We start from the raw sequence: 16725 nt of genomic DNA, 5'->3' as shown, positions 1-16725 counted from the left end.
AAAAACTTGTACCAATTGTCTCAAAAGTCAGGACTCATTTTTTTAAAGTGTGCCATTAAAAGCTCTTAGAGGGTGTTTCTAAAGACAAGGCTTACTACTTTTAAGGAATGCCAATAAAAACTGGGAGAAAATTATTCCGAAGTTAGGACTCTCGGGCAGAATCCTATTTTCCTTTACCTCAACAGTATTAACCAACGAGTTTAGGAGGTGCTGTTACTGTGTTACAGGCTTGAAATTTGGGAAAAGTTATGAATTTCAGTGCCCCAAGAGGAAACTCTAGTTTCCAAATCTCACCCCATTTTCTCATGGTGACCTAGTTATTACACCCTTAGGAATGGAACAGAAGGTAGGAGGCATTGCTCAACTCCATCAGGGAAGTAGAAATTTTTATGAAAATAGATAAACACCTGAGGTGTACTGGAGTTTTAGTTTTTGGAGGATTTGAGAATCCCACTGCCTCTGGGAAACACTGCGCTGGAGTTGCCCTCTGCCAGTGGCCTGTCAAGGATGAGGCACAGACGGCTGAGTCATTGCACTAAAGTCTACCAGTTATGCCTAAGAGTGAACAGGACAAGTGATTGAGGGTGATGACTCTGCATGTAAATTGGATGACTGGTGAGAGTAAGAGGAGGGAGCTTTGGGGAAATGTAAATGTTATAGTTTGGATGTGCTAGGGATGGGAGAAACCCATGTCCTTGGGCAGGGTGCTTGGGGTATAATTGGAAAAGATAAGTGCAAGTTATGGGAGGGTGTGGAAGGAGGAATGGTATAGCTTGGAATGAATGAAAATTGTCAGGGAAGGGGGAATAAGGATGTGCAGTTGCGCTATCACAGAGAGTAGGGAGGGTGGTACAGAGAGAGCCAGTCGGGTATAGTGTTCCTGTCCTCTGGGGAAAGAATTGTCAGTAGGCCTGGCTATGAGCTTCATGACACTTCTCCCGTATGATCTTAGCATCGTCCTCACTGGTTGATTCATTCCAGTGATAACATGTTACCCACCAACTGAAATTTTACTTTGCTGAGTCAGTAAGTGGCTGGTAAGTTTTGGTGTCTGCCCACTTGTGTTTGGAGATGATTAGGATGGGGTACCACAACACTGATAAATGAGTATTGCGTCCGAAAGGGGGAAGAGCCTCATTGGTAGGTAGTGGTCAGCCGTGATGTGTGTAAGCATAGGTGATTGGAGATAAATGCTATTAAAAGTGTAGTGGTGACATTTGAAGGGAAACAGAGTGAAAACAAGATTTTTCAAAACCTTTTTGAGTGAATGAAGAAAGCGTACTAAACTTTCTTAGCTACCTCAAATACATTTACCAAGTCTCCTTGTTTTCTTATTCTAAAAGTCATCAGTACATTCTTGCATATTGCTTTACCTTTCAAAAAAGTTTGAACTTTTTCAACAACTTGAGTAATCTGTGGGCTTTGGTTGATAGTAAACACATGTAGATCATTAATGCCACTGAATATCCAGAATCCTTTGCTGTACCACAGAAGCTTTTGAGAAAACATCTATAATTTGTTTGATATGAATACGAAAGCTCTAGAATACTTCAGCCACTTGTTTTGCTTTACAGGGTCTTGGAGCTGGGATGTGGAGCTGCTTTGCCAGCACTGTACACAGCTCTTCATGGTGCACACATCACTCTTCAAGACTATGTAATGATCCCAGTAGTCTTACTGGGCTTCTGTTTGCTTTCTGGCTTTCTGTTTATCAGTAAAGAGTGTGACATTTCCGTATCCAAATAAGTCCCTCCTAAGAATCTCCCTAATAGAATCTTGTGAACATGCATAGTCATCCATACATGCATCTCTGTTATATATGGACATTATTTGTCTTTGCCTTTGTCTTTTAGCCTCAAAGGAATATAGAAATTCCTTAGGAAAGGATGGTTAATGGTCAAATGAAGTGTTGCATAACCTTTTGAATTTCTTCACCCTCTAATTTGTTGCAATTTCCAGCAGTGTATTCTTAATATCACCCCCCCCCCCCAGTGACTTAAGGTGTTTTCCTCATATATTTATATATTTTTTTCATACTTGATTGCCACTTCCCATTTTAGTGAGGTAGCACAAGGAAATAGAAAAAGAAAGACACATTCACTCATATAAACATAGATATATATACATCTCCCCTATCCCTGGGGATAGAGGAGAAAGAATACTTCCCACGTGTTCCCTGCGTGTCATAGAAGGCGACTAAAAGGGGAGGGAGCGGGTGGCTGGAAATCCTCCCCTCTCTTGTTTTTTTTTGATTTTCCAAAAGAAGGAACAGAGAAGGGGGTCAGGTGAGGATATTCCCTCTAAGACCCAGTTCTCTGTTCTTAACGCTACCTCGCTAACGCGGGAAATGGCAAATAGTATGAAAAAAAAAAATATATATTTTTTTTTTTTTTTTTTTTGCTTTGTCGCTGTCTCCCGCGTTTGCGAGGTAGCGCAAGGAAACAGACGAAAGAAATGGCCCAACCCACCCCCATACACATGTATATACATACGTCCACACACGCAAATATACATACACAGCTTTCCATGGTTTACCCCAGACGCTTCACATGCCTTGATTCAATCCACTGACAGCACGTCAACCCCGGTATACCACATCGCTCCAATTCACTCTATTCCTTGCCCTCCTTTCACCCTCCTGCATGTTCAGGCCCCGATCACACAAAATCTTTTTCACTCCATCTTTCCACCTCCAATTTGGTCTCCCTCTTCTCCTCGTTCCCTCCACCTCCGACACATATATCCTCTTGGTCAATCTTTCCTCACTCATTCTCTCCATGTGACCAAACCATTTCAAAACACCCTCTTCTGCTCTCTCAACCACACTCTTTTTATTTCCACACATCTCTCTTACCCTTACGTTACTTACTCGATCAAACCACCTCACACCACACATTGTCCTCAAACATCTCATTTCCAGCACATCCATCCTCCTGCGCACAACTCTATCCATAGTCCACGCCTCGCAACCATACAACATTGTTGGAACCACTATTCCTTCAAAAACATACCGATTTTTGCTTTCCGAGATAATGTTCTCGACTTCCACACATTCTTCAAGGCTCCCAGAATTTTCGCCCCCTCCCCCATCCTATGATCCACTTCTGCTTCCATATATATATATATATATATATATATATATATATATATATATATATATATATATATACACACATACATGTACTCCTATGAGTCCACAGGGAAAATGAAACATGATAAGCTCCCAAGTGCACTTTCGTGTAATAATCACATCATCAGGGGAGACACAAGAGAGAAATATAAGTCAGTTGATATATATCGAAGAGACGAAGCTAAGACGCCATTTGGTAAACATGTGATTGTCCAAGACAACAATCACATGTTTACCAAATGGCGTCCTAGCTTCATCTCTTCGATGTATATCAGTCGACTTATATTTCTCTCTTGTGTCGTCCCTGATAATGTGATTATTACACGAAAGTGCACTTGGGAACTTATCGTGTTTAATTTTCCCCATAGACTCATAGGAATATCTTGATCATGCGCAAAATTGTGATTCTTTCCAACATACATGTACATGTATCTATATATACATATGTCCCTGGAGATAGGGGAGAAAGAGTACTTCCCATGCATTCCTCACATGTTGTAGAAGGCAACTAAAGGGGACGGGAACGGGGGGCTAGAAACCCTCCCCTCTTTGTATTTTAACTTTCTAAAAGGGAGTCACGCGGGGAGTGCTCAACCTCCTCGAAGGCTCAGATTGGGGTTTCTAAATGTGTGTGGATGTAACCAAGATGAGAAAAAAGGAGAGATAGGTAGTATGTTTGAGGAAAGGAACCTGGATGTTTTGGCTCTGAGTGAAATGAAGCTCAGGGGTAAAGGGGAAGAGTGATTTGGGAATGTCTTGAGAGTAAAGTCAGGGGTTGGTGAGAGGACAAGAGCAAGGGAAGGAGTAGCACTACTCCTGAAACAGGAGTGGTGGGAGTATGTGATAGAGTGTAAGAAAGTAAACTCTAGATTGATATGGGTAAAACTTAAAGTGAATGGAGTGAGATGGGTGATTATTGGTGCCTATGCACCCGGGCATGACAAGAATGATCATCAGAGGCAAGTGTTTTGGGAGCAGCTGAGTGAGCATGTTAGTAGTTTGGATGCACAAGACCAGATTATAGTGATGAGTGATTTGAATGCAAAGGTAAGTGATATGGCAGTTGAGGGAATAATTGGTGTACATGAGGTGTTCAATGTTGTAAATGGAAGTGGTGAAAAGCCTGTAGATTTGTGTGCTGAAAAAGGACTGGTGATTGGGAATACCTGGTTCAAAAAGAGATATACATAAGTATACATATGTAAGTAGGAGAGATGGCCACAGAATGTTATTGGATTATGTGTTAATTGATAGGCACGTGAAAGAGAGACTTTTGGATGTTAATGTGCTGAAAGGTGCAACTGGAGGGATGTCTGATCATTATCTTGTGGAGGCAAAGTTGAAGATTTGTAGAGGTTTTCAGAAAAGGAGAGAGAATGTTGGGGTGAAGAGAGTGGTGAAAGTAAGTGAGCTTGGGAAGGACTCGTGTGTGAGGAAGTACCAGGAGAGACTGAGTACAGAATGGAAAAAGGTGAGAGCAAAGGATGTAAGGGGAGTGGGGGAGGAATGGGATGTATTTAGGGAAGCAGTGATGGCTTGTGCAAAAGATGCTTGTGGCATGAGAAGCATGGGAGGTGGGTAGATTAGAAAGGGTATTGAGTGGTAGGATGAAGAAGTAAGATTATCAGAAAAAGAGAAGAGAGAGGCATTTGGATGATTTTTGCTGGGAAATAGTGCAAATGACTGGGAGATGTATAAAAGAAGGTGGCAGGAGGTCAAGAGAAAGGTGCAAAAGAGGGCAAATGAGAGTTGGGGTGAGAGCGTATCATCAAATTTTAGGGAGAATAAAAAAGATCTTTTGGAAGGAGGTAAATAGAGTGTGTAAGACAAGAGAACAAATGGGAACATCAGTGAAGGGGGCTGATGGGGTGGTATCAACAAGTAGTGGTGATGTGAGAAGGAGATGGAGTGAGTATTTTGAAGGTTTGTTGAATGTGTTAGATGATGGAGTGGCAGATATAGGGTGTTTTGGTCGAGGTGGTGTAGGAAGTGAGAGGGTTAGGGAGAATGATTTGGTAAACAGAGAAGAGGTAGTAAAAGCTTTGCATAAGATGAAAGCCGGCAAGACAGCAGGTTTGGATGGTATTGCAGTGGAATTTATCAAAAAAGGGGGTGACTATGTTGTGGACTAGTTGTTAAGGTTATTTAATACATGTGTGACTCTTGGTGGGGTGCCTGAGGATTGGCAGAATACATGCATAGTGCAAAGGGGATAAAGGTGACTGCTCAAATTACAGAGGTATAAGTTTGTTGAGCACTCCTGGGAAATTATATGGGAGGGTATTGATTGAGAAGATGAAAGCATGTACAGAGCATCAGATTGGGGAAGAGCAGTGTGGTTTCAGAAGTGGTAGAGGATGTGTGGATCAGGTGTTTGCTTTGAAGAATGTATGTGAGAAATACTTAGAAAAGCAAATGGATTTGTATGTAGCATTTATGGATTTGGAAAAGGCATATGATAGAGTTGATAGAGATGCTCTGTGGAAGGTATTAAGAATATATGGTGTGGGAGGTAAGTTATTAGAAGCATTGAAATCTTTTTATCGAGGATGTAAGGCATGTGCACGAGTAGGAAGAGAGGGAAGTGATTTGTTCTCAGTGAATGTTGGTTTGCGGCAGGGGTGCATGATGTATCCATGGTTGTTTAATTTGTTTATGGATGGGGTTGTTATGGAGGTGAATGCAAGAGTTTTAGAGAGAGGGACAAGTATGCAGTCTGTTGTGGATGAGAGGGCTTGGGAAGTGAGTCAGTTGTTGTTCGCTGATGATACAGCGCTGGTGGCTGATTCGGGTGAGAAACTGCAGAAGCTGGTGACTGAGTTTAGTAAAGTGTGTGAAAGAAGAAAGCAGAGAGTAAATGTGAATAAGAGCAAGGTTATTAGGCACAGTAGGGTTGAGGGACAAGTCAATTGGGAAGTAGGTTTGAATGGAGAAAAACTGGAGGAAGTGAAGTGTTTTAGAGATCTAGGAGTGGATTTGGCAACATATGGAACCATGAAAGTGGAAGTAGTCACAGGATGGGGGAGGGGGCGAACGTTCTGGGAGTGTTGAAAAATGTGTGGAAGGTGAGATCATTATCTTGGAAAGCAAAAATGGGTATGTTTGAAGGAATAGTGGTGCCAACATTGTTGTATGGTTGCAAGGGATGGGCTATAGATAGAGTTGTGCGGAGGAGGGTAGATGTGCTGGAAATGAGATGTTTGAAGACAATATGTGGTGTGAGGTGGTTTGATCGAGTAAGTAATGAAGGGGTAAGAGAGATGTGTGGTAATAAAAAGAGCGTGGTTGAGAGGGCAGAAGAGGGTGTTTTGAAATAGTTTGGTCACATGGAGAGAATGAGTGAGGAAAGACTGACGAAGAGGATATATGTGTATCAGAAGTGGAGGGAATGAGGAGAAATGGGAGACTAAATCGGAGGTGGAAGGAAGGAGTGAAAACGATTTTGAGTGATCGGGGCCTGAACATGCAGGAGGCACATGTACAAGGTTGAGAAAGGGGACAAAACGAGTCATCAAACATTCCCATCTATCTTTGTCCTTACAAACAGTGACCCTCTCTTTCCATACACTTAACTCCGCATACAGAAAGTTTGTCCCTTAAGGTACATTATGTGGTATACCGTGGTCAACGTGCTGTAAGTGGATTGAATTAGGACATGTGAAGCATCTGGGGTAAACCATGGAAAGCTTTATGGGACCTGGATGTGGAAAGGGAGCTGCAGTTTCGATGCATTATACATGACAGCTAGAGACTGACTGTGAACGAATGTGGCCTTTGTTGTCTTTTCCTAGCGCTATCTCGTGCGCATGCGGGGGGGAGGGTGTTGTCATTTTATGTGTGGCGGGATGGCAATAGGAATGAATAAAGGCAGCAAGTATGAATTATGTACATGTGTATATGTGTATATGTCTGTGTATGTATATATATGTATACGTTGAAACGTATAGGTATGTATATGTGTGTGTGTGTGGACGTGTATGTATATACATGTGTATGTGGGTGGGTTGGGCCATTCTTTCGTCTGTTTCCTTGCACTACCTTGCTAACGTGGAAGACAGCGACAAAGTATGATAAATATATAAATACATATACATTCATACACAAGTAGTGGTGATGTGAGAAGGAGATGGAGTGAGTATTTTGAAGGTTTGTTGAATGTGTTTGATGATAGAGTGGCAGATATAGGGTGTTTTGGTCAAGGTGGTGTGCAAAGTGAGAGGGTTAGGGAAAATGATTTGGTAAACAGAGAAGAGATAGTAAAAGCTTTGCGGAAGATGAAAGCCGGCAAGGCAGCGGGTTTGGATGGTATTGCAGTAGAATTTATTAAAAAAGGGGTGACTGTATTGCTGACTGGTTGGTAAGGTTATTTAATGTATGTATGACTCATGGTGAGGTGCATGAGAATTGGTGGAATGCTTGCATAGTGCCATTGTACAAAGGCAAAGGGGACAAAGGTGAGTGCTCAAATTACAGAGGTATAAGTTTGTTGAGTATTCCTTGGAAATTATATGGGAGGGTATTGATTGAGAGGGTGAAGGCATGTACAGAACATCAGATTGGGGAAGAGCAGTGTGGTTTCAGAAGTGGTAGAGGATGTGTGGATCAGGTGTTTGCTTTGAAGAATGTATGTGAGAAATACTTAGAAAAGCAAATGGATTTGTATGTAGCATTTATGGATCTGGAGAAGGCATGTGATAGAGTTGATAGAGATGCTCTGTGGAAGGTATTAAGAATATATGGTGTGGGAGGCAAGTTGTTAGAAGCAGTGAAAAGTTTTTATCGAGGATGTAAGGCATGTGTATGTGTAGGAAGAGAGGAAAGTGATTGGTTCTCAGTGAATGTAGGTTTGCGGCAGGGGTGTGTGATGTCTCCATGGTTGTTTAATTTGTTTATGGATGGGGTTGTTAGGGAGGTGAATGCAAGAGTTTTGGAAAGAGGGGCAAGAATGCAGTCTGTTGTGGATGAGAGAGCTTGGGAAGTGAGTCAGTTGTTGTTCGCTGATGATACAGCGCTGGTGGCTGATTCGGGTGAGAAACTGCAGAAGCTGGTGACTGAGTTTGGTAAAGTGTGTGAAAGAAGAAAGCTGAGAGTAAATGTGAATAAGAGCAAGGTTATTAGGTACAGTAGGGTTGAGGGTGAAGTCAGTTGGGAGGTAAGTTTGAATGGAGAAAAACTGGAGGAAGTGAAGTGTTTTAGATATCAGGGAGTGGATTTGGCAGTGGATGGAACCATGGAAGCGTAAGTGAATCATAGGGTGGGGAAGGGGGCGAAAATTCTGGGAGCCTTTAAGAATGTGTGGAAGTCGAGAACATTATCTCGGAAAGCAAAAATGGGTATGTTTGAAGGAATAGTGGTTCCAACAATGTTGTATGGTTGCGAGGCATGGGCTATGGATAGAGTTGTGCGGAGGAGGGTGGATGTGCTGGAAATGAGATGTTTGAGGACAATATTTGGTGTGAGGTGGTTTGATCGAGTAAGTAATGTAAGGGTAAGAAAGATATGTGTGGTAATAAAAAGAGCGTGGTTGAGAGAGCAGAAGAGGGTGTTTTGAAATGGTTTGGTCACATGGAGAGAATGAGTGAGGAAAGATTGACCAAGAGGATATATGTGTCAGAGGTAGAGGGAACGAGGACAAGTGGGAGACCAAATTGGAGGTGGAAAGGTGGAGTGAAAAAGAACATGCAGGAGGGTGAAAGGCGTGCTGGGAATAGAGTGAATTGGAATGATGTGGTATACCGGGGTCGACGTGCTGTCAATGGATTGAACCAGGGCATGTCAAGCCTCTCGGGTAAACCATGGAAAGTTCTGTGGGGCCTGGATGTGGAAAGGGAGCTATGATTTCAGTGCATTATTACATGACAGCTAGAGACTGAATGTGAATGAGTGGGGCCTTTGTTGTCTTTTCCTAGCACTACCTCGCACACATGAGGGGAGGGGGTTGTTATTTCATGTGTGGCGGGGTGGCGATGGGAATGAATAAAGGCAGACAGTGTGAATTATGTACATGTGTATATATGTCTGTGTGTGTATATATATATATGTATACGTTGAGATGTATAGGTATTCATATTTGCGTGTGTGGACGTGTATGTATATACATGTGTATGTGGGTGGGTTTGGCCATTCTTTCGTCTGTTTCCTTGCACTACCTCGCTAACATGGGAGACAGCGGCAAAGCAAAATAATAATGAATATACATTCATACACATACACATTTACACATCTGCATCAGAGGTGAAGGGAACAAGGAAGTGGGATACCAAATTGGAGTGGAAGGATGGAGTGAAAAAGATTTTGAGCGATCGGGGCCTGAACATACGGGAGGGTGAGAGGTGTGCAAGGGATAGAGTGAATTGGAACGATATGGTATTCCGGGGTCAATGTGCTGTCAATGGGCTGTACTAGGGCTTGTGAAGTGTCTGGCATAAACCATAGGAAGGGTCTGTGGGGCCTGGATGTGGATAGGGAGCTGTGGTTTCAGTACATTACTCATGACAGCTAGAGATTGAGTGTGAACAAATGTGGCCTTTTTTGTCTTTGCCTGTTGCTGTACCTTGCTGAAGAGGGGGGGGGGGGGGGGGGGGGGTAGGTTTCGGTGCTGCTTCCTGTGGGGTTGGGTAGCAACAGGAATGGATGAAGGCAAGCAAGTATGAATATGTACATGTGTATGTATGTATATGTCTTTGTAAGTATATGTTGATATGTATATGTATGGTGTGTATGGTCATTTATGTATATGTACTTGTATATGAGTGGATGAGCCACTCTTCATCTGTTTCCTGGTGCTACCTCACTTGTACGGGAAACAGCGATGAAGTATAATGAATAAATGAATAAATATACATACTTGTTCACCTTCATCAACTTCTGATGCCACCCCACCCCACAGAAAACAGCACATGTGCATGAAGGATAAGAAAAAAGAGATCATATATATTCTCCTCTTTTCCCCCTTACTCTGTCACTGCCTTCTTTATCAGCAAGGTAGCACCAAGAAACAGACAAAGAAAGGCCACATCTGCTCACATTCACATGTGTACTGCACCATAACCACAGCTCCCTATCTTCATCCAGGCCCTACAGAGCTTTCCATGGTTTACTCTGGACATTTCATATGCCTTGATTCAATACATTGATGGCACATTGACCCCAGCATACCATTTTGTTCCAATTCTATTCCATGCACACCTTTCACCCTCCTGTATATTCAGACCCCAACTGCTCAAAATCTTTTTAGTCCCTCCAACCATCTCTAATTTGGTCTCCTGATTCTTTTTTTTATCTGTATCCTGATGCTACCTCACTGATGCAGGTGGTGGTAATGCTGTTTCTTGTAGCCCTAAGGAACATAAACAGTCTATGGTTTACTCTGGACATTTCATATGCCTTGATTCAATACATTGATGGCACATTGACCCCAGCATACCATTCTGTTCCAATTCTATTCCATGCACACCTTTCACCCTCCTGTATATTCAGACCCCAACTGCTCAAAATCTTTTTAGTCCCTCCAACCATCTCTAATTTGGTCTCCTGATTCTTTTTTTATCTGTATCCTGATGCTACCTCACTGATGCAGGTGGTGGTAATGCTGTTTCTTGTAGCCCTAAGGAACATAAACAGTCTATGTTTTTTAGGGCATTACATATTTGCAGTCCAGAGTTTATTGTTGATGAGTTTGAAAAGATATATTTTATTGGATCCAAGTTAAAGTATCCTAGATATTTCATCGAAAAATCCCTTAAGTTGGCAAAGAAATGATTTTATAGAGTTGAACCCAAACTTCCCCTTGACACCAAGAACCTTCTAGTTCTCCCTTTTAATGATAATTTTACTTTACTTCCCATGTTGCTTAAATCATGTAATGTAAATGTTGCCTTCAGCAACAATAATACTATAAAGAACATCTTAATCAGGAACTCACTAGAAAGTTCTGCCGAATGCATCTGTAGACTGCCTTGTAGAAATTGTGATAGGTTTTATGTTGGGCAGACTGGTAAGGATCTTTCAATTAGACTTAAGCAACATAAATATAGTATATGAACAGAACAAGAATCAAATACCTTGAGTTAGAAACTGCAGAAGTTGGTGACTGAGTTTGCAAATGTATGTGAAAGGAGAAAGTTGAGAGTAAATGTTGAATAAGATCAAGGTTATTAGGTTCAGTAGGGTTGAGGCACGCAAGTTAGTTGGGATATAAGTTTGAATGGAGAAAAATTGGAGGAGGCGAAGTGTTTTAGATATTGAGAGTGGACTTGGCAGTGAAGGGAACCATGGAAGTGGAAGTGAATCACAGGATGGGGGAGGGGGCAAAGATTCTGGGAGTGATGAAGAATGTGTGGAAGGAGAGAACATTATTTCGGCAAGCAAAAATGGGTATCTTTGAAGGAATATTTGTTCCAACAGTGTTTTATGGTTGCGAGGCATGGGCTATGAATAGTGTTGTACAGAAGAGGGTGGACGTATTGGAAATGAAATGTTTGAGGACAGTATGTGGTGTGAGGTGGTTTGAGCAAGTAAGAAATGAAAAGGCAAGAGAGATGTGTGGAAATAAAAAGGGTGTGGTTGAGAGAGCAGAAGAGAGCATGTTGAAATGGTTTTGGACATATGGAGAGAATGAGTGAGGAGAGATTGACAAAGAAGATATATGTGTCAGAGGTGGAGGGAACACGGAGAAGCGAGAGACCAAATTGGAGGTGGAAGGATGGAGTGAGAAAGATTTTGAGCGATTGGGGCTTGGGGCTGAACATGCAGGAGGGTGAGAGTCCTGCAAGGAATAGAGTGAATCGGAACCATGGAAGCAGAAATGAGTCAGGGTGGGGGAGGGGGCAAAGGTTCTGGGAGCATTGAAGAATGTGTGGAAGGCAAGAACGTTATCTCAGAGAGCAAAAATGGGTATGTCTAAAGGGATAGTGGTTCCAACAATGTTATATGGTTGCAAGGCATGGGCTATAGAAAGGGTTGTGCAGAGGAGGGTGGATGTGTTGGAAATGAAATGTTTGAGGACAATACGTGGTGTGAGGTGGTTTGATCAAGTAAGTACTGAAAGGGTAAGAGAGATGCGTGGTAATAAAAAGAGTGTGGTTGAGAGAGCAGAAAAGGGTGTATTGAAATGGTATGGTCACATGGAGAGAATGAATGAGGAAAGATTGACAAAGAGGATATATATGTCAGAGATGGAGGGAACAAGAAGTGGGAGACCAAATTGGAGGTAGAAGGATGGAGTGAAAAAGATCTTGAGCGATCGAGGCCTGAACATACAGGAGGGTGAAAGGCGCACAAGGAATAGTGTGAATTGAAATGATGTGGGATACAAGGATTGATGTGCTGTCAATGGATTGAACTAGGGCATGTGAAGTGTCTGGGGTAAACCTTGGAAAGTTTTGTGGGGCCTGGATGTGGAAAGGGAGCTTTGGTTTCGGTGCATTACACATGACAGATAGAGACTGAGTATGAACGAATGTGGCCTTTGTTGTCTTCCCCTAGCTCTACCTTGCACTCGTGCATGGGAGAGGGGTGCTGTTTCATGTGTGGCGGGGTGGCGACAGGAATGGATGAAGGCAGCAAGTATAAATGTGTGCATGTGTATATATGTATATGTCTTTATGTATATGTATGTACACGTTGAAATGTATAGGTATGTATATGTGCGTGTGTGGGCGTTCATGTATATGCATGTGTATGGGGTGGATTCGGCCATTCTCTCGTCTTTTTCCTTGCGCTGCCTTGCTGGTATGGAACACGGCGGCTAGGTATGGTAAAGTAGTAAAAATTATATATATTTTTTTTCATTCTATTTGCCATTTCCCGCATTAGCTAGGTAGCATTAAGAATAGAAGACTGAGCCTTTGAGGTAATATTGAATATCCTCACTTGGCCCCCTTCTCTGTTCCTTCTTTAGGACAACTGAAAAGGAGAGTGGAGGATTTCCAGCCCTCTGCTCCCTCCCCTTTTGGTCACCTTCTACAACACGCAGGGAATACGTGGGAAATATCCTTTCTCCCCAAAAGGGGAGGGAAGGGGGGCTGGAAATTCTTCCCTTTCATTTTTAATTTAACAAAAGATGAACAGAGAAGGGGCTAAGTGAGGATATTCTCTCAAAGGCTCAGTCCTCTGTTCTTCACACTACCTCAATGATATGGGAAATGGTGAATAGTATGAAAAAAAAAAAAAAAATATATATATATATATATATATATATATATATATTATTTATATATTTTTTTTTATTATACTTTGTCGCTGTCTCCCACGTTTGCAAGGTAGCGCAATGAAACAGACGAAAGAAATGGCCCAACCCCCCCATACACATGTATATACATACGTCCACACACTCAAATATACATACCTACACAGCTTTCCATGGTTTACCCCAGACGCTTCACATGCCTTGATTCAATCCACTGACAGCACGTCAACCCCGGTATACCACATCGCTCCAATTCACTCTATTCCTTGCCCTCCTTTCACCCTCCTGCATGTTCAGGCCCCGATCACACAAAATCTTTTTCACTCCTCTTTCCACCTCCAATTTGGTCTCCCTCTTCTCCTCGTTCCCTCCACCTCCGACACATATATCCTCTTGGTCAATCTTTCCTCACTCATTCTCTCCATGTGCCCAAACCACTTCAAAACACCCTCTTCTGCTCTCTCAACCATGCTCTTTTTATTTCCACACATCTCTCTTACCCTTACGTTAATCACTCAATCAAACCACCTCACACCACACATTGTCCTCAAACATCTCATTTCCAGCACATCCATCCTCCTGCGCACAACTCTATCCATAGCCCACGCCTCGCAACCATACAACATTGTTGGAACCACTATTCCTTCAAACATACCCATTTTTGCTTTCCGAGATAATGTTCTCGACTTCCACACATTCTTCAAGGCTCCCAGAATTTTCGCCCCCTCCCCCACCCTATGATCCACTTCCGCTTCCATGGTTCCATCTGCTGCCAGATCCACTCCCAGATATCTAAAACACTTCACTTCCTCCAGTTTTTCTCCATTCAAACTCACCTCCCAATTGACTTGACCCTCAACCCTACTGTACCTAATAACCTTGCTCTTATTCACATTTACTCTTAACTTTCTTCTTCCACACACCTTACCCAACTCAGTCACCAGCTTCTGCAGTTTCTCACATGAATCAGCCACCAGCGCTGTATCATCAGCGAACAACAACTGACTCACTTCCCAAGCTCTCTCATCCCCAACAGACTTCATACTTGCCCCTCTTTCCAAAACTCTTGCATTCACCTCCCTAACAACCCCATCCATAAACAAATTAAACAACCATGGAGACATCACACACCCCTGCCGCAAACCTACATTCACTGAGAACCAATCACTTTCCTCTCTTCCTACACGTACACATGCATTACATCCTCGATAAAAACTTTTCACTGCTTCTAACAACTTTCCTCCCACACCATATATTCTTAATACCTTCCACAGAGCATCTCTATCAACTCTATCATATGCCTTCTCCAGATCCATAAATGCTACATACAAATCCATTTGCTTTTCTAAGTATTTCTCACATACATTCTTCAAAGCAAACACCTGATCCACACATCCTCTACCACTTCTGAAACCACACTGCTCTTCCCCAATCTGATGCTCTGTACATGCCTTCACCCTCTCAGTCAATACCCTCCCATATAATTTACCAGGAATACTCAACAAACTTATACCTCTGTAATTTCAGCACTCACTCTTATCCCCTTTGCCTTTGTACAATGGCACTATGCACGCATTCCGCCAATCCTCAGGCACCTCACCATGAGTCATACATACATTAAATAACCTTACCAACCAGTCAACAATACAGTCACCCCCTTTTTTAATAAATTCCACTGCAATACCATCCAAACCTGCTGCCTTGCCAGCTTTCATCTTCCGCAAAGCTTTTACTACCTCTTCTCTGTTTTGCAGGAGGGTGAAAGGAGGGCAAGGAATAGAGTGAATTGGAGCGATGTGGTATACCGGGGTTGACATGCTGTCAGTGGATTGAATCAAGGCGTGTGAAGCGTCTGGGGTAAACCATGGAAAGCTGTGTAGGTATGTATATTTGCGTGTGTGGACGTATGAATATACATGTGTATGGGGGTGGGTTGGGCCATTTCTTTCGTCTGTTTCCTTTCGCTACCTCGCAAATGCGGGAGACAGCGACAAAGCAAAAAAAAAAAAAAAAATATATATATATATTTCTATATATATATATATATATATATATATATATATATATATATATATATATATATATATATTTATAGAATGTTTGTATATGTACATGGATGTGTGTGTATGTATATATGTGTGTATATGAATGGATGGGTCTTTCTTTCTTTGTTTTCTGGCACTACATCGCTGATGCAGAACACGGCAATCAAGTATAATAGATATGTATAAAATGGATATTACCCCTGTGAACAGGGGAGGAAGAATACTTCTCACGTATTCCCTGCATGTTCTAAAAGGCAAGAAAATAGGAAGGGAGCAGTGGGCTGGAAATCCTCCACCCCAGTTTTTTACTTTTCCAAAAGAAGGAACAAAGAAGGGGGCCAAGTGATGATTTTCCATTTGAGGCTCATTCATCTGTTCTTGACACTACCTCAGTAATGTATTAAATGGCACATATATATGAAAAATATTGTGCATTTATATGGTTACATTTATAATTTATTACATTCTTTTGATCACTATTTTTGCAGTACAGGGAGGGAACTACTATCTCTTAAACTGTCTGTACTTTCCTGCTGCTTTATAAACTTCTCTGTATTCTCAGAATTCACAGTGTCATTACATAGTGTATTCCGTTTATGAACTGCTTAGATGCTGTGAGAGTATTTCTTTTTTACATCGTTTCTTTCAATTTTCATGTTTAGTTTTATTTTTTTGAACATTGGTTAAATATCTCTGCTTCTCAAAAAAAAGTGTTCACTGAAGTCATTGATAAAGTGGTTTAGAAACTTGAAGATTCTGAGTAGATTAGCCCTACTTTTACCTTTTTCTGTAATGGGCAAAGTTATGACCTCTAACCCCTCAGTAAATCAGCTCTCATATTTCAGGAACTTTTTTTGTCCTCTGAACGTTCATTATTAGTTCTTTTTGCTTCCTTATATTCACAGATCAGACATGAGAAACATACTCTAATTTAGGTCTAATAAATGCTTTCAATAGCTTGCTAAACATTTCCTTGTCCACATACCTGAATGCAGTTTATTCTTTTCTGGTAGACTGGTTGTAGCTTTTATGATTCTCCTGAGTTAGTGTTCTAACAGCATTCCATGTACAGTATCAACCTCAGAGTTCCTCTAACACAGACTCTGTTGAATTATATTCATGTTGAGGCTTTTTTTTTCAATGTGTTCCATCCTCCTTATGTTGCATATACTGAGGTTGAAACTCATCAACTGTGTTGTAGACCATCTTAGGAATTTGTCAATATCCATCTGTAGGAAATTTAAGTATTTTGACTTTGTACTGTACAGGCATGTAGATGTAAAGGAGAGAGGTGTGCAGGTGAGAAAAGTTTGTAAATCTTTTGGGAGAATTATGGAGAGACAAATTAGAACCCTGAATGT

The 16725-nt window shown here is 41.7% G+C and overlaps 1 protein-coding gene across 11 annotated transcripts in view; it reads left to right on the top strand.

Annotated features, from left to right (window-relative positions):
• Nucleotides 1-16725, top strand: part of LOC139749356 (histidine protein methyltransferase 1 homolog) — a 112766-nt gene that overhangs the window by 54437 nt on the left and 41604 nt on the right. For all 11 annotated transcript variants that reach the window (XR_011712952.1, XM_071663088.1, XM_071663090.1 and 8 more), the window contains one exon: nucleotides 1575-1656. Coding sequence is in view for 10 of the 11 variants with exons in the window: in XM_071663088.1 (XP_071519189.1) it covers nucleotides 1575-1656 (82 nt within the window). In the remaining variant the exon portion in view is untranslated. The remainder of the gene's footprint in view (nucleotides 1-1574; nucleotides 1657-16725) is intronic.

This window comes from Panulirus ornatus, chromosome 7 (genome assembly GCF_036320965.1).
Source record: "Panulirus ornatus isolate Po-2019 chromosome 7, ASM3632096v1, whole genome shotgun sequence".
NCBI classification, from domain to species: domain Eukaryota; kingdom Metazoa; phylum Arthropoda; class Malacostraca; order Decapoda; family Palinuridae; genus Panulirus; species Panulirus ornatus.
This window is presented reverse-complemented; position numbering and strand designations above follow the sequence as displayed.